Source organism: Macrobrachium rosenbergii, chromosome 1, assembly GCF_040412425.1.
Source record: "Macrobrachium rosenbergii isolate ZJJX-2024 chromosome 1, ASM4041242v1, whole genome shotgun sequence".
Classification (NCBI taxonomy): domain Eukaryota; kingdom Metazoa; phylum Arthropoda; class Malacostraca; order Decapoda; family Palaemonidae; genus Macrobrachium; species Macrobrachium rosenbergii.
Window position 1 is genome coordinate 17,229,099 of NC_089741.1, and position 27,097 is coordinate 17,256,195.

General features: G+C 38.2%; 1 protein-coding gene across 1 annotated transcript in view; it reads right to left on the bottom strand.

Annotated features, from left to right (window-relative positions):
- LOC136839621 (uncharacterized) overlaps positions 1-27,097 on the bottom strand; it is a 124,942-nt gene that overhangs the window by 75,902 nt on the left and 21,943 nt on the right. The window contains exon 3 of the mRNA XM_067105921.1: positions 1-177. This exon is cut by the window's left edge and continues 33 nt beyond it. Within this exon, the coding sequence (XP_066962022.1) occupies positions 1-177 (177 nt within the window). The remainder of the gene's footprint in view (positions 178-27,097) is intronic.

Sequence of the window (27,097 nt, forward strand, 5' to 3'; positions counted from 1 at the left end):
TCCCATTAATACACTGAGAGAAATGGCCAGGAGCTCCTGAGGCCCACATCTTCCCAGTGTTGCAGATGAAATACTGAAGGTAATTGCCGGGGCGTAAATTGAAGATAGCTACGTTTGTGGCGTTTGCTGGTGAAGGTGTCGGTGGCGGTGAACATGCCGGGATTGTCGAGCTTCTGTCTTGAAGTCGAAGGAAAAATATTAGCGTGTGATTAAGAACGATCAGATTATATATATATATATATATATATATATATATATATATATATATATATATATATATATATATATATATATATATATAACAGAATACTTCTAATCATGATGTTTATCTTACAAACATTCCTATAGATTTCCTAAACTTGTGATACCTTCTAGAAAGTAGATCCTCGAAATTCCATTTCTGTGGATAATTATATATATATATATATTCTTATGCTGTGGTTTTCATAATACAGTAATCTCCCAGTGTGTATGTGTGAATTGTTGTATAACTATGATTTTGTGTTCAGATACGCGTATACCGTAAAAGAGTTAGCGTAGGTAAAATGATTAAACGCTGTATGTCTTGAGACGCTGTATAGTTAGAGAGGATGTGAGTGGCGCTAAGAGAGAGAGAACCCTTGTTCGTTGTATAGAGAGCGGTTGTTAGTCTATTTTCAAAACTGCTGAAGTAATGCATTCCACTGGGACTCGATCAAAACACTGTGGTTAGACCTACCACGTAGATAGACGCCCTTACAAGGGGCCCTGACTCAAAGACCAAAAAGCGTAGTGGAAAGGAGCTGCGTTTTTCCGCTCCGCGTCTCTCTCTCTCTCTCTCTCTCTCGCTCGCTCGCTCGCTCTCGGGATTTTACGAATGTCCTGTTTTAACGTAATTGATATTTTGGTAGACGATGGTCACTCATATCCTTTAACTGTTTAATTCCTTAGTAAATGTATCTGAGTTATCTGAACAGTGTATTTTATTAAGTGTGTGTGTAACGGTGCCTGAGTAAAAACACGAAGCAATTTGGTACCAAGGTATGGTAACATAATTACTGGTTTTAGTGCACTAAAATAATATCTGCAGTGGTTATATGTAAAGATACCTTTTCACTTTTTAATATTTTTCGTGTTATATGTTTTATGCTTTATCTTTTGAAGAATTTTTCTTTTATACATATATGTGATGAGTTTGCTATTGCCTTAATTTTTGCTTTACATTTTTGATATTTAATCTTTTGCAGAGTATATTTCTGTGTCTTTTGTATCCACATTTTTACATGATTGATTTATTTGCATTATTTTTGTATCCACATTTTTACATGATTGATTTATTTGCATTATTTTGTTTAACACTTGGGAATTAATTTACTTACAGTATATTTTCTTTCAATCAAGTTTTGTTATTTAACAATTTAAATCTTTCTTGAATAATTTTTGATGAATTAATAAGTTAATTTCTGATTTAATTTTGACTGATGATTAATTCAGATTTAATCCAATTTTGTTTTGTTTTCCAGTAATAATAAATTTCCCTGAGACTGTTAATGTCATGTATAATCTTTGAGTTTAGAAATAAATTTTTGTATTTAAAATATTATATCAGAGTTTCATTCATTGACCCACCAGTAATCTTGATTTGAATTAGAGATAGAGTGGTAAGTGAGATGTTTTCCTTCAAGTAATTGAAGTGAGCTCGAACCAGGGAAATGAAATAAATGGAAATATTTGAACTTTTATAATGTTAATGGAGTGATGCCCTTAGATTTTACCTCACACCTGTTTAACGAACTTAATCTGCTTTCTTTCATGATTGATAAGTTTTACAAGGGATCACTGTTGCCTTTAGAGAAATCAGTCGTCTTTTATGTGTGATGAGGGTTCAGGTGTCTGGCTTTTGTGAGGTAACTATAATTGTTGAATAAATGGTAAGTTTGGTAATCAAATATCAAGCACTTAGATACCAGGTTTGATTTAAAGAACAGACACTGGACACTCCGGGGTCACCATATATAAATGGTGCACTAGACTGGACCATTTCCCCCATATATAAATGGTGCCTTAGACTCCGGGACAAGCACTTAAATATCAGGTTTGATTTGAAGAACAGACACTGGACACTTCGTCACATATATAAGTGGTGCCCAAGACCCTGGGAAAACAGATCACAAATATCACTCTGGTGTATACTGGTGGTGTTAGGGACATATTTTATGAGGAGAGTGACCATATAGTTCTTTTATTTTGTGAGGAGAGTGACCATATAATTGTTTTTTGCATTTTGGGAGAGTGACCATATAATTGTTTTTGCATTTTATTGTGTTGAATTGTTGTCATATTGAATTGTTAGTTGGGTAACTGAGAGAGATGGCTCCCTTCAATGTTCAAGAGTTTTTAGCAAACCCCTCCATCCAAGAGTTATCTGAAATCACTCTGACTAAAGCACAGTGGAGTGAGATAGCAGTAGCATGTGGTGGTCAGGTGTCTGCCAACATGGTAAAGGCACAAATAAAATTCATTGCGATCCAAGCATTGATGGACTCTGGTAAAATAGATGAAGAGCTCGGAGAAGCTCAAGAGTTGTTGAACGCAGCTGAGGCAGAACTTATAGATAAACATGGGCAAAAGAAAGAGAAAAGTGATGCAGAAGCAGAGCTTAGACGTCTAGAAGCAGAAGCAAATTTGATTAAGCTGAAGATGCAGGCTGAAAGAGAGAGAATGCAGGCTGAAAGAGAAAAAGAAGACAGAGAAAAACGAGAAAGAAAAGAAAGAGAAGAAGAGAAAGCTGCTGAAGAATTAAGAGAAATAGCTAGACACAAGAGAGAGATGGAAAGGTTGAAAGCTACAGCTGAATTGCCCGTAACACCTTCTAACCCTACTCAAGGTGATTCAGACCCTGTATTTGATGTAGTAAGAGTGCAGAAGTTAATTCCAAAGTTTACAGAAGAAGCTCCAGATGAGTTTTTTGATCACTTTGAAAAAGTGGCTGCAGGAATGGGATGGCCAGAGGATAATGGTCGGTCTTGTTGCAGAGTGTTCTCATTGGAAAAGGAAGAAGTGCCTATTTAGCCTTATCAGCTGAGCAGTGTAAAGAGTACAAGGTACTTAAACACAATGTGCTACAAGTTTACCAGATGACCACTGAATATTATAATGAAAGATTCAGATCTTTGAGAAAGGATGACCAGATAACTTTCTTGGATTATGCCTACAAAGTGAGAAGATGTTTTAAACGATGGTTGGAGGCTGCTAAAGTTAAAACATTTGAAGATCTTGAAGAATTAGTTGTTCTTGAACAATATCTTAGGGGAATTCCTGAACACATAAGAGCCTACCTGAGAGAGAGAGAGGTGAATAAACTTGACAAAGCTGCTACACTCAGTGAGGACTACAACATTATAAGCAGCAGAAGGAGCTATAATGTCAAGTACCAGAATCAACGCACAGGTTTTAGGTCTCATCCAAATTTCAGGAGCAGATTTAATGGGAATCCTACAAGTGGTAATACCAAGTCATTTCAGGGTAATATCCCTCAGCAAGCTAATGTAAAATCCTCATATAATAATGTTGCAAGGCAATTACAGGAGCCTAATGTTGTCTGCTACAAGTGTGGAAGAGCAGGACACTTCAGTTGGGAGTGTCATCAGACACATTGGCACTCCAAACCAGTTGGTCAAGTAGTAAGAAATGACCAGGTGAAACAGACTACAAAGAACAATGTGGGGAGGAGTCAAGCTCCAGTGAAGACTGAGACTAAACAAGCTGAATGTTTAGCTACCAGTGGAAATGTAACTTCAAGCAGTGAGTGGCTGAGCAGTTTGGAGGCTTTTAAGCCATATATCTATGAGGGTACGCTGAACACTCCAGGAGGAAGTGTGCAGGTACCAGTCAAGGTGTTACGTGATACAGGGAGCAACCATAGTGTGGTAGTCCGTGGTGCTCACCCCAGTTGGAGGAGAATCTTACAGGAGATTCTGTTATTTTGAAGGGTATAGGAGGAGAAGAGGTAACTCCTATATGCTGCTTACACCTGTCATGTGAATTGGTGACAGGAGATGTTGATTTTGCTGTAAAGGACTCACTGGCTGTTGAAGGTGTACATGTTCTGTTAGGGAATGAAGTTGGTAGTGTGCCATTTGTTCCTTGTCCTATAGTGACAGATAAACCATTGAGGATTAGTCCTACGGTAGATTTGGAGAAGAATAACCCCCACCTATTTCCTAGCTGTGTGACTACTAGGAGTATGAAGAGGACTATGCCTGTAAGTGAAGAGTCTGAGGATTTACCCACTCAAGAAGGATCATTGAGCTTAGAAGAGCTGTTCCAGAGAAATGATACTTCCCCTAGTGTTGACCAAGAAGAGGTTTCCCAAGAAGAGACTCTGAGTAGTCAAGACGTTCCTGAAGATAACAGTGAAACTACAGTAGCTGAGTTAGCAGATATTGAGAGCTCAACCCTTGAAGTTGGTCAGGTGACAAGGGAGAAGCTAGTGGACCTACAGAAGAAGGATGTATCCTTAGCTGAGTTGTTTTTCAGAGTTGTTGATCAAGAAGAGATGCAACAGACTCCTACCTGTTATTATCTGAAGGAAGGTTTGCTGATGAGGAAGCATAGACCTGCAGATATACCAGGAGATGCTGAATGGGGTGAATATCATCAAATTTTGATCCCACGTCCATTGAGGAAGCAAGTAGTAGCAGTAGCTCATGAGTCTGGACATATGGGAATCAGGAAGACTGTGGAGAAGACCATGAAATATTTTTTCTGGCCTGGACTTCACAAAGATGTTAGCAAGTTCTGTCGGGAGTGTCATACCTGCCAGATAGCTGGAAAGCCAAATGAAACCATTCAGAAAGCCCCCCTACAACCTATAGAAGTTAGAGGAGAACCCTTCAGCAAGGTGATTATAGATATGGTTGGACCACTGCCGAAGACGAAGAAGGGTCATGAGTATCTGTTAACATTGATGTGTCCTGTGACAAGATATCCTGAGGCAATCCCTGTTAGAAACATATCTGCCAAAATAGTTGCTGAGAAACTAGTGGAGTTTTTCTCAAAGTTTGGGATACCTGAAATTGTACAAAGTGATAGAGGAACCAATTTTACTTCCAAACCATTTGAGGATGTGATGAACTTGTTAGGAGTGAAACAACAGTTGTCCACTGCGTATCACCCAGAGACTCAAGGAGCCTTGGAAAGGTTTCACCAGACATTGAAAAGTATGCTGACTAAGTATTGTTCTGAGTCAGGCAGAGACTGGGATGTTGGTGTACAATTGATGTTATTTGAAATTAGGAATGCTTATCAAGAAAGCATGGGTTGTTCACCTAACGAGATGATTTTTGGTAGAGAAGTGAGAGGACCGTTGAAAATTCTTGCAGAAAATTGGGAAGAAAATCAAGTGGAAATCCAAGGAGAGTATGTAAAGAACTTGAGGAAAAGATTGGAAGGGATTAGAAAATTCTCTTTAGAAAATCTGAAACTGAGTCAAGAGAAAATGAAAAGGAGATATGATAAGAAGACTAAGCTAAGAAGTTTTAGTGTTGGTCAACAAGTGTTAGTGTTTTTACCTGTCAAGAGATTTCCCCTTTCCAACAAGTTTCAAGGTCCTTACAAGATAATTGAGAGGTTAAGTGATAGAACTTATGTAATTGAAACACCAGAAAGACGAAGACGAAAAAGGAAGATACATGTAAACCTCTTAAAACCTTACTTCTCAGAAACCAAAATGGAAACTGTGTCAATAACCCAGACAACTTCAACTACAGAAGACGACGATGGATATGAATTGGGAGCTGAAAGCAAGATGAATAATTCTTCAATTTTGGAAAATTTGGAGGATAAACTGAAACATTTGAGTGTTGAGCAAGGTGGTGAGTTGTGCGAAGTGATTAGAAGCTTCACAGAACTATTTGCAGATGTACCTCGGTGTACTGATCTGATCAAGCATGAGATCAAGATCCAAGAAGATGGCAGACCATTCAGACAGAGAGCTTATCGCCTATCACCTTATCATCGAGATGTTTTGAAAAAAGAAGTTGAATATTTGTTACAGCATGGATTAGCAGAACCCAGTTCAAGTCACTACAGTTCTCCATGTGTGTTAGTGAAGAAACCTGATGGCTCATTTAGGATGTGTACTGATTATAGGAAACTGAATTCCATCAGTGTGGCTGACAATTATCCCTTGCCTCTTATAGATCAGTTACTTGATAATGTTGGACAAGCCAAGTTTGTCTCCAAGATAGACTTGTTGAAGGGATACTATCAAATTCCCTTAGATGAGAGTGCTAAATTGCTGTCAGCTTTATTACTCCTTTTGGACTGTATCAGTATACTGTTCTGCCATTTGGTCTGATGAATGCACCTGCAACGTTTCAACGAGTGATGGATCAACTGCTAGGGTCCATAGAAGGAGTAGGTGTATATCTGGATGACATAGTCATTTACTCTACAACATGGGAAGAACATCTGAAGATCCTGAGGAAAGTTTTCAAGAAACTAAGGGAAGCAGGACTAACAGTCAACCTAGAGAAGAGTGAGTTCGGGAAGGCAACTGTGCAGTATCTTGGGTTTGAAGTTGGGAAAGGCCTTCTCGCTCCAGTAAAGCTAATGTAGAGGGTATCCATAAGGCTACCCCCACCTACTACTAGAAAACAGTTACAGAGATTTTTGGGCATGGCAGGATTCTATCGGCGTTTCTGCCCGAATTTCTCAGCTGTAGTAGCCCCTTAACAGACTTAACTAGTCCCAAAGCTAAGTTTGTTTGGACTACAGAATGTCAAGAATCCTTTGAGAAGGTAAAGCCATTTTAACTTCAAGACCAGTTCTTTGGGCTCCAGACTTCAATAAGAAATTTGTGATACAAGTTGATGCCTCTGACTGTGGAATTGGAGCTGTACTGCTTCAAGAAGATGAAAGTGAACTTTTGCATCCCGTATGTTTCATGTCTTGAAACTGAAAAAACATCAGAAAGTGTATTCCACGATAGAAAAAGAAACTCTAGCCTTAATCACAGCATTGAAAAAGTTTGAAGTGTACGTGAACAGACCTAGGAATGAAGAGATTTTAGTGCTGTCTGATCACAATCCGCTCACGTTTTACAGCGGATCAAGAATCACAACCAGAGACTCACTCGGTGGTCTCTGTGCTTGCAACCCTATAATATTAAGGTACAGCATATCTCGGGTAGGAACAATGTGGTTGCTGATTACTTATCCCGTTGTGAATCGTTGGATTCAACCCCGGGATAACCAATCTTCTTGGGGGAGGAGTCTTATGCTGTGGTTTTCATAATACAGTAATCTCCCAGTGTGTATGTGTGAATTGTTGTATAACTATGATTTTGTGTTCAGATACGCGTATACTGTAAAAGAGTTAGCGTAGGTAAAATAATTAAACGCTGTATGTCTTGAGACGCTGTATAGTTAGAGAGGATGTGAGTGGCGCTAAGAGAGAGAGAACCCTTGTTCGTTGTATAGAGAGCGGTTGTTAGTCTATTTTCAAAACTGCTGAAGTAATGCATTCCACTGGGACTCGATCAAAACACTGTGGTTAGACCTACCACGTAGATAGACGCCCTTACAAGGGGCCCTGACTCAGAGACCAAAAAGCGTTGTGGAAAGGAGCTGCGTTTTTCCGCTCCGCGTCTCTCTCTCTCTCTCTCTCGCTCGCTCGCTCGCTTTCGGGATTTTACGAATGTCCTGTTTTAACGTAATTGATATTTTGGTAGACGATGGTCACTCATATCCTTTAACTGTTTAATTCCTTAGTAAATGTATCTGAGTTATCTGAACAGTGTATTTTATTAAGTGTGTGTGTAACGGTGCCTGAGTAAAAACACGAAGCAATTTGGTACCAAGGTATGGTAACATAATTACTGGTTTTAGTGCACTAAAATAATATCTGCAGTGGTTATATGTAAAGATACCTTTTCACTTTTTTAATATTTTTTCGTGTTATATGTTTTATGCTTTATCTTTTGAAGAATTTTTCTTTTATACATATATGTGATGAGTTTGCTATTGCCTTAATTTTTGCTTTACATTTTTTGATATTTAATCTTTTGCAGAGTATATTTCTGTGTCTTTTGTATCCACATTTTTACATGATTGATTTATTTGCATTATTTTTTGTATCCACATTTTTACATGATTGATTTATTTGCATTATTTTGTTTAACACTTGGGAATTAATTTACTTACAGTATATTTTCTTTCAATCAAGTTTTGTTATTTAACAATTTAAATCTTTCTTGAATAATTTTTGATGAATTAATAAGTTAATTTCTGATTTAATTTTGACTGATGATTAATTCAGATTTAATCCAATTTTGTTTTGTTTTCCAGTAATAATAAATTTCCCTGAGACTGTTAATGTCATGTATAATCTTTGAGTTTAGAAATAAATTTTTGTATTTAAAATATTATATCAGAGTTTCATTCATTGACCCACCAGTAATCTTGATTTGAATTAGAGATAGAGTGGTAAGTGAGATGTTTTCCTTCAAGTAATTGAAGTGAGCTCGAACCAGGAAATGAAATAAATGGAAATATTTGAACTTTTATAATGTTAATGGAGTGATGCCCTTAGATTTTACCTCACACCTGTTTAACGAACTTAATCTGCTTTCTTTCATGATTGATAAGTTTTACAAGGGATCACTGTTGCCTTTAGAGAAATCAGTCGTCTTTTATGTGTGATGAGGTTCAGGTGTCTGGCTTTTGTGAGGTAACTATAATTGTTGAATAAATGGTAAGTTTGGTAATCAAATATCAAGCACTTAGATACCAGGTTTGATTTAAAGAACAGACACTGGACACTCCGGGGTCACCATATATAAATGGTGCACTAGACTGGACCATTTCCCCATATATAAATGGTGCCTTAGACTCCGGGACAAGCACTTAGATATCAGGTTTGATTTGAAGAACAGACACTGGACACTTTGTCACAATATATATATATATATATATATATATATATATATATATATATATATATATATATATATATATATATATATACAATGTCAAATGGATGCAGAGGAATTTGGGACAATACAGGCTCTTGCAATGCTTATCAGTTTCACAGGCAAGACAAATGTGAACATTTTTAGTTGGTCTCTGTATCCTAGATAGAATGTTATAGAAACCGGGGGCCTGGCTTTAAGTGGATTTCTGGGTGTGCTGACTGGATACGTGCATAAGTTTGTGCGCGGTGGAAGACGTTATGTGAAAAGGCATTTTGTGAAATGTATGGCATCGCTGGGCGGAAAACAATGATAGCCGGACATTGAAATTTCAGGCTCCAATTCCTTGCTGAAAAGGTTGAGTTCCGAAGCACTTTAATTAACACTGTAGTGGCCCATCTTTACTTTTATTGTCTGAGCGATTTATCATTTATGCCATGTATCTGATCAGTGCTTTTACATGTGTTCGTGGTGTTGTGATATTATCACAGACCTTTTTTATTTTGTTATTAATGTGGGGTGTGTGTTCCTTCCCTGATGTTTCTAATGGAACCATGGCTAAATTGAGATGGTCACGCATTTGCACAGACATGCATGTAACTAGCCATTGTGGGAAGTGGTCATTTAAGGGAACTTTGACAAAAAGACAATTAATACGATGGATACGAATTATTATTAGGGAGCTGAAATGCAGAAAAATCCCATTTGCAATTTTGGTTTTTACTAAGATAGTTTTTTGGGGGGTAAGATAATCATTTATCATTTGCATTCTTTGGGTTTTTTTAGCAATATTCTTATTACCATTTTTTTCACTTGTTATATGTTACTTTCACAGAATAAACTAGTTTTGTACACAGGATTTAATTTCCACACAATAGTTTAGAGAGAGAGAGAGAGAGAGAGAGAGAGAGAGAGAGAGAGAGAGAGAGAGAGAGAGAGAGAGAGAGAGAGAAGGCGCGACGCTCTGAGGGTGGAAGATGCGATGCCAGCAGCTACCAACATGTGCAACTTTCCGAAGGTTGGTGAAAACAAGTTGTATGGGTTTTTTCCATACAACATATATATACATATATATATATATATATGTGTGTGGGTGTGTGTATTTACATATATGTATATATACATATATATATATATATATATATATATATATATATATATATATATATATATATATAGATAGATAGATAGATAGATAGGCATATATAAAGGGAATACTTGTCTTTATTTATATATTCATCACATTCCATATTTTCGTGATTCAGTTATACATACATACATACATACATACATACATATATATATATATATATATATATATATATATATATATATATATATATATATATATGAATGTCTTTTCCTGTAATACTACAGTGTAATATGAAAATAAGAAGGCCCATAAAACACTATTTAAACGTTGAAACCATATATTTCAGGGCACTTGTTTCTGTGCCCCTGTTCACTGGTAGAATATGGACAGGTGGAAAGTTACAATGGTATATATACAAAAACATGAAGGTGTGGCCTTAGGCCTCCGATGTTAAGGAGGTGGCGTTTCTTAAGAAGGAGGAGATTGACCAAATTCCCTAGTGGTTTTGGCCTCATTAGCTCCCGTTTGGCGATGGATCTGGCGGTCGCGTTTCTTGGGTCATCTTCTTCAAAGGGGTCCGAGGATTAAGGTGTCAATGGCGTCCGATTTCCAATGTCCTCCTGACAGGTTCATATTGTTGGTTTGATTGATGATAGCAGATTCCAGCATCTTTCTTTTGTACGGACAGCTACTCTTGAAAACCAACTCCGCCCCACTCCAGTTAATGACATGCCCTGTATTTCTAATATGTAGGAAATTCCCGAACTCTCCGAAGCGTAACGTACTGATCTTTTGTGCTCTGTTATTCTTTGCGAGAGCGATCTACCTGTCTCGCCTACATAGATGTCATGACAATTACTACACGGTATCTTATAAACTCCGGCTTCTTCCTTTTGTTATTTAAGTATACGTTAACGAGCGAACTCCCGATGGATTTGGGATAATGGAAAATGAAAGGATTATTAGAACTGAGTTGCTCGGTGGCCTTTTGGATGTTTTCATCGTATGGAAGCTTTATTTTGTTGTTGAAATCTATTTGTCTGTTGTGAGTGGGACCTCTGTAGTATATTTTATTTGCTTTATTAATAGCCCTCTCGATAATGTGTGGTGGATAGAGCAGTTGCGTTAGGTGTTGGCGGATCGTGTTAAATTCTTGATCCAGGTACTCATTTGAACATATCCTAAGTCCTCTGAGAATAGGTTGCACCCTACCATGATTTTTACGGAGACGTCGTGGTAGCTTAAGAAATGAATGTAGGAGACAGCGAAGGTGTGGGTTTTCTATATACTGTAAATGCATACCTGTTCTGTTTTCTTATGATCAGTACATCTAGGAACGGCAGTTTTCCGTCCTTTTCCCATTCTGTTTTAAATTTTATGGTCGGAACTAGCAGAATTTAGCCTATTAAAAAATTCATTAAAGTCCCCCAGCTACTGTCCCAGAAAGTAAAAGATATCATCTACGTATCTAAGCCAGATCATATTATGGGGTTTGATAGACGACAAAAGTTCTGTTTCGAAATATTCCATGTACAAGTTTGCTAGAAGGGTGATAGGGGACTTCCCATGCTACAGCCAAATTTTGTTTGTAAAAATTACCATTGAAAGAAAACACGTTGTTAGTTACACAGAGGTTGATAAGTTTTAAAGTTTTATCTATGCCAAGAGGAAAATGGTCTTCATATGGTTGTAACTTCCTCTCTAAGAAACAACAACACGTCGGCAATCGGGACTTTAGTAAATAATGAATGGACGTCTAGACTGAGCAGTTTGATGTTGTTTGAGGATGTTTAAACTATTAAATTTTGTATGAAATCTTCTGCATGTTTGACGTGGGAGGATGAGAAGGTTCTAGAAAGGGTGATAACAAGTCTGCGAGCCATTTTGATAATTTGTACATGAAAGAGCCCCTGCTAGATATTATGGGCGTAAAGGAATCCCATCTTTATGTGTTTTCGGGAGGCCGTAAAACAGGGGAGAGAGGTTGATTACCTTGGCAATCAACCCCTCTCCCCTATTTTTACGGCCTCCCGAAAACACAAAGATGGGATTCCCTTACGCCCCATAATATCTAGCAGGGGCTCTTTCATGTACAAATTATCAAAATGGGCTCGCAGACTTGTTATCACCCTTTCTAATTTCTCATCCTCCCACGTCAAACATGCAGAAGATTTCATACAAAAATTTAATAGTTTAAACATCCTCAAACAACATCAAACTGCTCAGTCTAGACGTCCATTCATTATTTACTAAAGTCCTGATTGCCGACGTGTTGTTTTTCTTAGAGAGGAAGTTACAACCATATGAAGACCATTTTCCTCTTGGCATAGATAAAACATTTTAAAACTTATCAACCTCTGTGTAACTAACAACGTGTTTTTTTTCAATGGTAATTTTTACAAACAAAAATTTGGTTGTAGCATGGGAAGTCCCCTATCACCCCTTCTAGCAAACTTGTACATAGAATATTTCGAAACAGAACTTTTGTCGTCTATCAAACCCCATAATATGATCTGGCTTAGATACGTAGATGATATCTTTTACTTTCTGGGACAATAGCAGGGGGGACTTTAATGAATTTTTAATAGGCTAAATTCGCTAGTTCCGACCATAAAATTTAAAACAGAATGGGAAAAGGACGGAAAACTGCTGTTCCTAGATGTACTGATCATAAGAAAACAGAACAGGTATGCATTTACAGTATATAGAAAACCCACCTCGCTGTCTCCTACATTCATTTTTAAGCTACCACGACGTCTCCGTAAAAATCATGGTAGGGTGCAACCTATTCCTCAGAGGACTTAGGATATGTTCAAATGAGTACCTGGATCAAGAATTTAACACGATCCGCCAACACCTAACGCAACTGCTCTATCCACCACACATTATCGAGAGGGCTATTAATAAAGCAAATAAAATATACTACAGAGGTCCCACTCACAACAGACAAATAGATTTCAACAGCAAAATAAAGCTTCCATACGATGAAAACATCCAAAAGGCCACCGAGCAACTCAGTTCTAATAATCCTTTCATTTTCCATTATCCCAAATCCATCGGAGTTCGCTCGTTAACGTATACTTAAATAACAAAAGGGAAGAAGCCGGAGTTTACAAGATACCGTGTAGTAATTGTCATGACATCTATGTAGGTGAGACAGGTAGATCGCTTCTCGCAAAGAATAACAGAGCACAAAAGATCAGTACGTTACGCTCGGAGAGTTCGGGAATTTTCCTACATATTAGAAATACAGGGCATGTCATTAACTGAGTGGGGCGGAGTTGGTTTTTCAAGATAGCTGTCCGTACAAAAGAAAGATGCTGGAATCTGCTATCATCAATCAAACCAACAATATGAACCTGTCAGGAGGACATTGGAAATCGGACGCCATTGACACCTTAATCCTCGGACCTTTTTTGAAGAAGATGACCCAAGAAACGCGACCGCCAGATCCATCGCCAAACGGGAGCTAATGAGGCCAAAACCACTAGGAATTTGGTCAATCTCCTCCTTCTAAGAAACGCCACCTCCTTAACATCGGAGGCCTAAGGCCACACCTTCATGTTTTTGTATATATACCATTGTAACTTTCCACCTGTCCATATTCTACTAGTGAACAGGGCACAGAAACAAGTGCCTGAAATATATGGTTTCAATGTTTAAATAGTGTTTTATGGCCTTCTTATTTTTATATATATATATATATATATATATATATATATATATATATATATATATATATATATATATATATATATATATATATATATATATATATATATACATACATACATACATACATATATATATATATACATATATATATGTATATATATACATGTATATATATATATACATGTATGTATATATATATATATATATATATATATATATATATATATATATATATATATATATATATATATATATATATATATATATATATATATATATATATATATATATATATATATATATATATATATATATTACATCTTGGATGACTTTAGAAGAACTATGTGCTGGCCTGGCAGTGGCACAGGTGCAAGTGGGCTGACTTTGGAAACTTGCTCAGTTGGATACAGAGAGCTATTTGATCATGATCTTTCGAACATTGAACCAATCCGCCGGAAGTGCCCAAGTTCCGGTGGAGTACGTGCATGCGTGAGTGCGATCTCCCATGGGATATTTATGAGAGGAACAGTGACTCTCGCAGGGAGACTGCCTCAAGCTTGAGTAGCTGAGATGTGCTTTTAGCCTGTGTAGTGTTTAAAGAAACCGCCACTATGAAGAACTATGACCTTATGACTTTGTTTGATGACCAGGGTGTTATTCACTAGTATGGCTTGGCATAGAATTATTATTATTATGCTTGAATATGAAACAGTATTTCTTCTAGTTTTGAATTCCATTGATAGTGGGTGTGAATCACTCCATTTCACGACAGTAGCTTTTGCTGAGTTACTTTCGTTAAATTTGTCAATAAAGTCTAGTTTTGCTTCTCAGTGTTTAATTCCAGTAGGCCTTTGTGAAAAGATAGGTTTAGTGAGAGAAGACGACAAAGGAGAAGGGACTTGCTGACCCAGGGATGAGCCGCACTACTACAGACATCTTAGAGAAGTAAGATGATTGATTCTGTTCTTAAAACAGATACAGCAATAAAAGATGGCCCTGTTTGACCTGGGAGCAGGCTCATTAACAGTGGTTAGCAGCAGTGTTAGACACAGATAGATAAATAGATAGTTAGGGTTACGCTTCAGAAGAGACATATTTTAGTAATGCTAGTATTGGCATCTCAAAATAGGTTTTGATGGTTCAGCGATTCAGCTTAGGAAGCTGATGCTCTGAGTCGCACTTGAATCAGTCTTTTTCTCGGGCGTGAAGTCTCTGTGTGTGTTTAATAATGCGTCACAGGGCACAAGGTTGTTAAGGTGTTAAATAGGGATTTATGAGTGTGAATTCATTTTGGGGAGAGTTTAGGTTATATATAACGTGTATAGTGAAAAGTAATTGCAGTATCTTGGCCGCTTGTGTATGTTAAAGCACGCGAAAAGCACAAGTTTTTTTTCCTCCCTCTCTCTCTCTCTCTCTGTTTGTGGCAAGAGGATTCTTGTTCGCCATTGAGCAGAGGCGTACGTAAGTGTTATAATTTTTTTTATTGTTAATTTTATGTCAGATTGGTCTCTTCATTACACTGCAACTAATACTCGGGCGGTGGCTGTAGTGACATCATCCCCTGGTCTCTTCATTACACTGCAACTAATATTCGGGCGGTGGCTGTAGTGACGTCATCCCCTGAGTGACATGTCAGTGATGTCATCAGTTTGGGTGGAGTCTCTTGCCTTCTCTGCCGCACTCTTATGCAGTGCATTTGAATTATGGGCGTGTCATATCTTTTGTGTTTTTTATATATATAGCAAACGGCAGTTCACATCAGCATTTAGAGTTTAATAAAGGGAGTATTTTATTGTTTGTGTTATTTCTGGGGACTTTGATAATTGGGTAGTAATTTATTTGATATTTGTTGAATTACTGTGTGTAAACATTTCTTACACAAGTGTGTATACATTTCTTAATTTTTTAACAGTTTTTTCTTATTTTTATAATTACACACGTACGTGTGTTATTTTGGGTGCATACGTGCATGTATGTAAAGTGGGAGCGGTTGTTATAAGCTTACTCAGCAATTGTTGTCCCTCGACGACACGGGAGGCAAGCTTGTCTTCTTGGGGTTCCCGCTAAACGTTTTTTCTGTAGGTTTCAGCAGGCCTTGGATGGGGGAGTGACAGGGTGAGGTGTTGTTCGGAGGGGGTTAGGGACGCTCTCTCTCTCTCTCTCTCGTCTGTCTGCTTGAGTTCCGTTTTCTATATGTGAGAGTGGATTTCCATTCTCGTTACATGGGGGAGACTGAGTGTTTTTTTTTTGTTGTTGTCTGGCCTTGAAGATGTGAGGCCACTTTGACCCACTTTTTCAAGTCAGCTGTGCACTCAGCCAGTTTTTTTCCTATGTGACTTTGGATCTAATTGTGGGGTCAGTTAATCTTGGATTTAATTTTGGGGTTTAATTTAATTTTGGGTTTAATTAATTTTGAATTTAATTTTGGGCTTAATTTTAATTTTGAATTGAGGGTTTAGTTAATTGTGGATTTAATTATGGGTTTAATTAACTTTGGGATTTAATGGTGGGTTGGATTAGTATTTTCTTTTGAGGTTTGGGAATTGATTGTTAGAGTAAAGGGAATTAACATTCTGGGTTTCGTGTTGTATGGGAATTACTTCAAGGGGATATTGTCTTTTCTTGGGTTTTTTTCTGTAAGGGGTGTCCTTTCGCAGGACTTGGGAATTTTTTGCATTTGTGATCAGCCAAGAATAAGTTAACGGACTAATAGTTCTTCATTGAACAGGTTGGTAACGTTCTCAGCTAGCACTCTGCTGGGCCTGCGTTTGATTCTCCAACCGGCCAATGAAGAATTAGAGAAATTTATTTCTGGTGATAGAAATTCATTTCTTGTTATAATGTGGTTTGGATTCCACAATAAGCTGTAGGTCCCACTGCTAGGAAACCAATTGGTTCTTAGCCACGTAAAATAAATCTAATCCTTCGGGCCAGCCCTAGGAGAGCTGTTAATCAGCTCAGTGGTCTAGTTAAACTAAGGTATACTTATGAAGAAGGAAGTTGCAAAAATGAGGAGAGGAAATAGTGATCAGAGATTCCTTAGATCAGCATAAGGTTGTGTAGGACGTGGAGATCCAGTCCGCAGTCTGAAGGGTTTCGTTGAAAGTCGGAATAGCCAAAGATCGATGGTTGGCTTAAGTTCTGGGATCCACGGGTTCGTTGCTTTAATTGTAATATGCAGGGACACATTAAGAGATTTTGCCATGTTAAGTATCGTTGCACTTGTAAGAGTTATGGCCATCCTAGGAGGTCCTGCCCATCTTGGAGACAGTATAATGGTAGGCCTGCATTTCAGAATTTTGGTAGCTCAGATAAGAAAGTTCCTCACGCGAATTTTTCCAGGGGATCTTGTGATCAGCGGACATTGTCTAAAGACCGATCAGTTGTAAATGAAAACAGGACGGGTATTTCTTGGGATATAGGACTTCTGGGGGAACCCTCGGGGTCGAAGCCAGTTGTAATTGAATCTGTACATGGGATAAATGTAAGGGTTTTTACAGATACAGGTGCCTCTATTAATTTGATGAATTATGATTTGTTCAGATCGATGTTTTCCGATCACTCTTTGAGACCTGCTAGAGAAACTGTATGTGATATTCAAGCAAATAGGTTACAGATTTTGGCATACGTAGATGTAGATTTATCTCTCGACAAAACCATTTTTTATATATATATATATATAAGGAGGTGCTTTGGGGAGTACTTTGTTACTGGGTCATCCAGCATGTCGGAGACGAAGGATCTCGGTGCATACAGGGGTATGCGATATAACTGTGGGAGTACCTGGGGTGTTTGTGCCATATGAGGGAACGGATGTGATAGTGGATGACGATGGATCGGGTGTACAAGAGGATCTGTGGGTGGATGCTGGATATGTGTCGGCGGATGAGAAGTGTTGTAAAGGGGCTTTAGACGGATGGCGTGGTGCTAGGTCCGGGCATGGTTGCGATGGTGAAAGTTCGAGTGAAAGGAGTGCATAAATCCAGACAGGTGTGGATGAATGTAGCGAGAAGCTAAAGGGGGTTTTGTGTACTGGTTCTATAAATAGGGTGTGAAGTTCAGGGGACACTTGAGTGGAATTTCCAAACTGTAATGATTCAGTTCGCAATTGTCAGAAGGGTACTTATGCAATCGACTTTGTTGACTGGGTCGATGAAGATAATTCAGTGGCTATTGTCAGGGATTTTTGTAGTGTTTCAGAAACAGATTTACAGGCTAGAAGACAAGCTTTTAACGATCAGTTAGGCAATGCGGATTATAAAGAATATGCTGGCGGTGTAGATGTTCTGGCGGAGTTTGCGGACATAGTTGCACTCAAAGGGGACAAGTTAGGATTAACAAACGTGATAGAACACAAGGTTCAATTGGAGGACAAAATTAAGACTATTTTTGTTCCTTCATATAGGATTCCTTTTAAGATTAGAGAGCAGGTAGAGCAAGAGGTTAGTAAGTGGGAGGAAGAAGGCATCGTTAGGCCCAGTTCTCGACCTTTTAATATCCCGTTGTTGGTAGTCCCTAAGAAGAATGGTTCAGTTCAAGTTTGTTTAGACTCTAGGAGGCTGAACGAGGAAACCATTCCTGATCGCTACCTTGTGGCGTGTTTGCCAGATTTATTTACTGGAATTGGGGGCAAGAATATTTATTCCTCAACTGATCTGATGCAAGGGTATTTGCAAGTACTGCTTAGCGAGGAGAGTCGAGAGTACACGGCTTTCTCGTTGCTGAAGGGGCATTGTGAGTTCACACGAATGCCGTTCGGTCTAACAGGCAGTCCGATGACATTTACTAGGCTAATGAATACAGTTCTGCTTGGCTTGTTAGGGAAGTACATATATCTATACATGGACGACATCTTAGTTGCCACTGATTCAGTAGAGGAACATTTAGAAGTTCTTAGGGAGGTTTTTAGGAGGCTTAGATTAGCGGGGTTGAAGATAAAATTAGCTAAGTGTAATTTTATCAAGAGGCAGATAGCATATTTAAGTCACGTCATTTCTAAAGAAGGTGTTAGAGTAAATGATGATAAAGTCAGGGCAATTGTAGATTTTGCCACTCATAAGAATAATTAGCAGATTCGGTCATTCTTGGGCTGGATTTTTCTGTAGATTTGTGAAGGAATTTTCGGTTCTCGTATCTCCCTTGACAGATGTCCTGAGGGATGATGTGCATTTTGTATGGGGAGATGGACAGCAAATAGCTTTTCAGATGATTAAAGATGCCTTAGTGAATCCCCAGTGTTGAAGTTTCCTGATTTGGGACGTCCTTTCACATTGGTAACGGACGCTAGTTATGATGGTATAGGGGCATGCCTTATGCAGAAGTTTGATGGAAGACTCCATCCGATTGCATTTTACAACAGGAAGTTTAAGACATGAGGTAGTAATGAACGGTTATGGTCGGTAGTAGGCAAAGAGGCCTCTGCCGCAGTGTCTAGTTTAGTACACTTTAAAATGTTGTTATTGGGCAATCAAGCAGAGGTTCTGATGGATCATAAGCCATTGTTGGATCTGTTTAATAAGCAGGATCTTTCCCCAAAAAGAGCTCGGTGGTATCTGACAATCAGGGATTTTGATGCTAAGGTTAAGTATATAGAGGGTAGACAGAATGTCATAGCAGATGCCCTTAGTAGAAGATGCAGACGGTACTCATGTACGTTATGTATTGGGAGATAGCATAGATTGGGATATTATTTTAGTAGAAGCTAAGCAAGATGAGGATGAGATTCTGGGGGATGCAAAAGCATTTCTTAGGGGGGAATTAGTTAGGAAGGGTTATACGCTGCCTTTTGCAGGGCTTAAATTAGAGGGTAATTTGTAGTTAGGAAAATTAGATACACACTGAGGAATAGTGAGGATAAGGGTGATACGACGCAAATAGTTGTTCCTAGAAGTTTAGTACCTACGGTGTTAGATATTGTTCACGGTAGGTCTGGCAGTCAGCATTTGGGGATTGAGAAAACGTATCAGAATGTACAGGGACAATTCTTTTGTTCTGTTTGTAATGCGTGTAAACCAAGGGTCGTTTCTTGTAAATTGGGTTCGTTTCTGACTCCTACCAGACCCTCATCACGAGTACACATGGACCTTTTGAGCAATTTCTGTGAATCTAGCTATGGCCATAGGCACCTGTTGGTGGTTATTGACGAATTAACTAGGTTCGTGGAGATTTTTCCATTGAAGCAAAAAACATCAGAAGAGGCGGCAGTTGCGTTCTTTAACGGGTATATTTGCCGTTTCGGGGTTCCGGAGGTTCTGATTACAGGTAATGGTAGGGAATTTGTGAACAGGACGTGAGAGTGCCTTGTGGATGTAATGGGCATTCGGAAGGTCACTATTATTCCATATAGACCAGAAGCGAATGGCCTGTGTTAACAAGCAAATAAGGTCATTGAAGCTCTTCGGATGACGGTTGGGGGAATGATGTAAATTGGGATAGATATATTCCATAGGTGCAACATAGTATAAATACGATGGTTAGTGATACCATTGGAATGTCTCCCAATGAGGCGCTGTTTAGTTACCCAGCGCGGGGGCGTTTGATTAGTTGCCTATTCCATCGGGTGATGAAACAATCAGGGAGCTTATTTCCACCACGAAAGAGAGATACGAGCGTCTTGCTAAGAATCTTGAAATGAAAACACGAGACATGGTAGATAGGAGCAATGCAAAGCCAGATAGAGTTAAAGTTGCTGTGGGAGACAGGGTTTTTGTGAAAATAAATGTCAGGAATCAGTTGAACTATAAGCTAGGTAGAGGTAACCATAACAAACCTCCAAGATGTAGGGAAAGGAAGGAGGCGCTAGAGGAATCAAAAGGTCAGCAAAATTGACCTGATTTGTCCTTGCTAAAAAGTGGGAGTTAAGATTGAACCATTAAGAGTAAAGTAGACGTCCTCAAGGAGGCGGAGTTTTATTCAACATAGGTCCAGAGTTCATTCTGATCAATTTTTAGCCAGAGTTATTTTGAAAACCAATTGGGTAAGATTTGTGTCACTCAACTCTCTTAACATCAAGAAATTTCTAAGTCCAGTGTGGCTGGCCGTGTGAAATAGTTTAGTGTTAAGAATAAACTTATGAAAAACCGAAAATTTTTTGCCCGGCGAATTCTTACCCCCTCCTGAAGTAGAAAGTATTAATAGACAATTTCAACCTAACTTACCGAGTCCCCTGCATTACTATCAAGTGAAAGTCAACAGACAGAAACGGAGTCATTCATATGTGGTGCAACGCAATACAAATAAAAGTGCACCGCATAACAAATAATTTGGTGGCAGTTTCGGGGATTTCGCCCAGCGCACATTTGAAAAACATTAAAGTTCACGGCCCTAGAGAAATTTACAGAGAGTGAGCAGTGATGGCGCTAAAACTAACTCTCAATTTAACAGCGCAAATAATCTCAAGACGGTCTTCAGCACTAAAAACACCAATACAACATCAACACTGTAGCAGAAGGGAAACGAAGCAGAACGAAATATTCCAAGAAGCAGTGAATCCTTTTGCGTCGATCGGAATGAAAAATTGACAGCGGTAAATCTCTGCCTAGTTTGAAACTTCCGAACATTCGCATAAGATCAACCAGAAATTCAGTTTATAATTATATATGAACATAATAAGAACAATAGTAATAATCACGGCATAGAACAGCGGTGATTTTTATAAGAAAACGAAATTTACGAAAGAATTGGCAACTCGTGCAGACTTCGCCCGATCGCAGCAGCGGAGAGGACGAAAACAAAGTGTTGGCGGACGTATGAAAGTCGCTAATATCTACGTCAGTTCAGTGAACTTTTCTATCGTGTACGGACTTAAATACACGAAATTCCCAAAATTTTTGGTCGCTAAAAGGGAGACTTAGCGAAAAGTAGCGGTAGCAGAGCAGAGACGGCGACGAACGAGAGCGGAAGACGGCGACGAATGAGAGCGGAAGACGGCGACGAAAGAGAGTGAAGAATTCGGAACGGCTATAAAGTTTAGAAGTCAACGCGTTGATGACCGCCTCCGGAGAAAGGAAGTAACGCCTTCAATCAATAATTTGGAAGGGATTCCAAATTTTTCTTCGCCAAATTCAGCAAGTACGGACTGGAAGTCGGCCGAGCGGTGCCGAATTATCGCTGGATGCTAACGACAAATTGCGCTCAAGTGCAATCAGCGCGATCTTCAAGTGCAAGGCAACACGAAGCTAATTGAATAGTAAACATTCATTCCTAGTATCGGGGAATTATCAAGAAAATTTTTTTTTCTCTGAATTAAATTTTTTTTGTGTGCGTGGAATTTTTATATAATTATTTTTCCCTGCAGTGCGCAATTAATTTTTTTTTACATAAATAATTTAAGTAAATTATTTTTCTTTTGAATAGTATTCTGAATAATATTTCCTTATTGTTGTACGAAGGAAATAATTTTTTTTTCTCATATTTAGTAATTTTTTTACGAAATAGAAATTTTCGTTCACTTGGTGAGAGACAATTCTGTTTAAATTATTCTATCATAATAATTTTTTTTTGTTATACACTTGGCGCCGCATTTTGCAGTGGAACCCAAACAATTGTATACATAAATACTAATATCAGACTTTTTCAGATTGTGAGAGTCCTATGAAGGAATGAGTTAGGAAAAATTTGAATTTTCTTTGTATAGAGGGATACAGTCAACTCAGCAAACATGCAATTGAAGTAAGTACCTGCTTCTCAAATTTTTTTTTTTTTTTCAATTTTTCATTCTTGGAATCATTGAATATTTTATGAATTAATATGAATAACACTTTGATGAAGTTATCTCCCGACTGCAACAGACAAGAAGCGAAGACCAGACTCCATATAACCTAAGACCTGTACCTGAACGACTTTCTAGACCAATTGATCCTAGTAATACTAGACCCAGACGTTCTCGTAGTCAAGGTCCCCACTTAGTTTACCGAGTGCGCCTAACCCTTCAGTTGTAACCACTAACCCAATAACTTCCATTGTACCTAGAAATTACAACATGGCGCAAGCCGCTGTAATAACCCAAGCCACTAGATTTTGTGGAACGGTAGACCCAAGTAATGTAGATAAAAGTAGATTAGAAGAATATGGTGTAAATCGATGGATAGCAGACACAGAAAGCAGAATTTCAGCTGCTGGTATCACAGATGAGAGAAAGAAAATAGATGAAGCACTCTTGTATGTTAGTATGGAACATGGTGATGCACATACAGTTCTTCATTCAGTACTTTTTAGAATATTACTCTGTTTAACGAATTCAAGAAACAGTGCTTACAATTTTGGCAACCAGAAGCACAGAAAGATCCATGGTATAACATAGGAACTTTCCATCATCAGAAATATGAGGGTAATCACTTAGTTTTAGCCACTAGAGTAGAAGAAGCTATAGATAGAGTGACGACAGATATGAAAGCTGTAGGAATTGTTGTTGGAAGGAAGGATGACTTTGATGATGATGAAACAGATTTAGCTAGTATATCCAAGGTACTTAGATATATGTCATTAGGACCAATCTACGATGCTTTGGGTAAGGAAGAAAGAGTAGCCTTAAAGAAATACTGTGATAGGAAGCCAAATGATGGAATTGTACAAACCTTGATGTACATAGAAAGGAAAGTAAAACAGAATTCATCAAGTAGTAGTGCAGATTTTATGAGAACCGTAACTAGTGGAAACCCAAGAAATAATAGCAATCAGTCCAATAGAAACCAATCAGGGCAAGCTAGGTCTAGGTATCAGGAAATAGAAATTCGTTTGATAGAAATGGTGGGAACAACAATAGGAGATTTAATCAATCAAATAGAAACAATCAAGGTAGGCCGCCAAATAGAGGTAACAATGGGAATACCACTGGAACTAATGGAAATAACAGTAGAAATAACAGGACTCCTGGACAGAGGGGAGCTAGTCAAGGCCAAAATTCAGGGAATAATAGGCCACAGTCAAATAGGCAAAGATTAAATTGTGGAAATTGTGGTTATAACAACCATACAACCCAGAATTGTAGAAGAAACAAATGGTGTTCTGAATTGCAATAAGACAGGACATTTGATCCAAAACTGTTGGTACAACAAACAGGGAAATTCTCAGGGGTCTCAAAATAACCAAAGTACTCAGCCTAATAATCAGAATACCTCCCCCAGTAACCCAAATCAAGGGGATTCTCAGTGACAATCACAGAGAGTGCAGCAGAAAGGTCCATCCTTACAGAGAGAAATAGTGACAGTGAATAAGGATGTGTCCCCAACAGACATTACTCGAAGTAATGAAATAGTGTTTTCTGTAAAGAATTTTAATACGTGTCAGGAAGAGTTGCCTATCATACAAGTACACTTAGAAGGTGTACTGAGTTCCATATTGTTGGATACAGGCAGTACTGTAAGTATCATAGATAAAGGCACTTTAACAAAACATATAGGTTGTGAGCTTTCCCAAATGAGAGAATCCTATAGGACCATAAAGGGGATCGCTGGAAAGCAAATAAGGGCTATAGGCAATGTCAATTTAGAGATAGAAATTCTAAATAAGAAATACAGGGAAGAGTTTGTGGTGTTGGAAGAGAAATATTTTCCAGCTCAAGCTCTATTTTCCTTCCAGGCTATGAAAAGATGTGGAATTGCACTAGATTGTAGCAATGGAAGAATAACTATCAAGGAAATTGATAGAGGAAATGTTTGCTCTCTTGAAGAAGAGGAACAGTTTCAGATAAACTTGATCACTTTACCTGAGACAGCCTCATCTGAAGAAGTAGACATCCAACAGATAGAAATAGAATTTAATGCTAACCTGGGTAGGACAGTGAGTAGAAATTCAATGATAGAAGAAATAGAAGAAGATAGACAAACTACTTTTAAAAGCCTAGAAGCCACTCAGGAGGAATTCTCAGATAGCAGGTATGAACCTGATAACTCAAGTGCACGACAAGTAGATACCTCCGAAGAACTTAGTTCTTTTTCCCAACCTGACGATCCTGACACGCTAATAGATTGTAGTCACTTAATAATAAGAGAAGATACGGAAGAGAAGTATCTCAATGAGGTGTTGCTGTTAGGCAACCTGAAAATGACAGAGCTAGGTTCTGTGATACCACAAGATGAAAGTTCAGATGATACTGATGTCTGTTACACTGCCGATGCACAGAATGCAGAAGAGATCTGCTTAGTTAGTACTGCCGATGATAACCTTGTAAAACTCAAATTAAACAATAGCGTTATACTGCATCCACAAGGTCTGACAAAGGTTTGTCTTAGAATTGTAACAGATAAAAACCTAGGTGATACAGATGTGTTATTAGTTAATGAAGACTTACCAGACTTTGTGAAAATGGACAATTCCCTAGTAAGACTTAATGGTGGAAATTGCACGACTTATGTGTATAATTATTCTGACAAGAGACTAGAATTGCATGCCGGCATGGAATTCTGTAAGGGAATTGTGATTACTAACCCTTTACTAACCATAAGTGAAAAAGCATTTGTCTCTGTAGCTGACACAAGAGTTAAATTAGAAGGGGAAGTAAATAATACAGATTTTCCTCATTGTAGGGACAGGTTAATACAGATATTAGAGAAATATAGGAGTGTTGCAGCAGTAACAGGAGATAAGTTAGGAAGGACAGATGTCCTGCAGCACAAAATAGTCATAGAAGATGGTGCTAGACCTTTTTATATACCTAACTACAAACTTCCAATAAGTCAAAGACCTATTGTAGACGAGATGGTTGAAGAGATGAAGGAAGATGGAGTCGTAATACCTTCTAAGTCACCTTATAATTCACCTTTACTGCTAGTTCCAAAGAAAGACGGTACATGGAGGATGGTAATTGATTACCGGAAATTGAATTCCACACCGTCCCTGATCGAATGCCAATGCCAGTCATTAATGACATGTTAGCTCAATTAGGAGGTGCCAAGGTTTTTCTAGCCTCGATCTACTAAGTGGATATTGGCAAGTTCCTCTCGATGAAGAATCCAAGCATCTCACGGCATTCAGTACTCACAAAGAACATTTGCAATTTGAGGTAATGCCGTTTGGTCTTACTTCAGCTCCTTTAACGTTTGTACGTTTAATGCTGCAAATCTTGGGAGATGTTGAAGACGTATCGGTTTATCTTGATGATGTAATAATTGCTAGTAAGGATGTAGAGAGTCATTTCAAGACAATAGAATTAGTATTAGATAGGCTCAGAAAGGCCGGTTTAAAGGTAAAAATTAAGAAATGTCAGTTTCTGAAGAAATCTCTAGAATATCTAGGACATGTTATCAGTGAACATGGTTTGAAAATGCAAGAAGGAAAGATTAAGGCTATTGTGGACTATCCAGCCCCAAGAAATTTGAAGGCACTAAGAAGATTCCTAGGTATGGTAGGATATTATCGACCTTTCATAAAGGGATTTGCTACCATAGCAAAACCATTAACTGAGTTAACTAGGAAAGATGCTAGCTATGAGTGGAAAGATGAACAGGAAGCAGCGTTCAAAACACTAAAGGATATGTTGATAACAGATCCTATCCTAGTTTATCCAGACTTCGAGAAGGAATTCTACTTAGCCTGTGATGCTTCAAGTACAGGACTAGGTGCCGTCTTGATGCAAAAGGATAAAACAAGGATGAGGACTGTATACTATGCCAGTAGAGTTTTGAATGCAGCTGAAAGAAATTACAGTACAACAGAAAGGGAATGTTTGGCATTAGTCTGGGGATTACAGAAATTTAGACACATTTTGCTAGGACATAAAATTAATGTTCTTACAGATCATAAACCCATTTGTGATCTTTTCAAGAAAAGGGCTTTTACCAACAATATGAAGTTCAATAGATGGTTCGTTAGCGTATTAGAATTTGCCCCAGAATTTAGATACATACCTGGTAGATATAACACATTAGCTGACGCCTTATCTAGATCACAAGAAGAGAAAGAGAAACAAATTACCACTCATAATTTCGCCTTCAGTTGTCAAATCACAGACTTAGATTTAGACAAAGTTCGTCAGGAACAACAAAAGGATTCTAGAATAAGGGAAGTAATTGGTAACCTCTTGCAAGGTGAGAAAAATTCAGAGTTTCAATTGATAGATGGGTTATTGTACAAGACTTCAGACGAACCAAATGCTTGTTCACGTTTGTACATTCCTAATACACTAATACAAGACGTTTTAGAACTAACCCATTCATACAAGTTATCAGGACATCCTGGAATTAAGAAAACATGTAGAACAATCACTAGAAACTATTTTTGGCCTCGATGTAGTGAAGATGCTACTCGATTTGTTCAGAATTGTACCCTATGTAATATACATAAGGGGAATGTCAACGTCAAGGCTCCTCTGGAAATGTATCCTTCAGAATTAAATCCTTTTCAAGTAGTCACAATGGATTTCTTAGGTCCATTCCCGA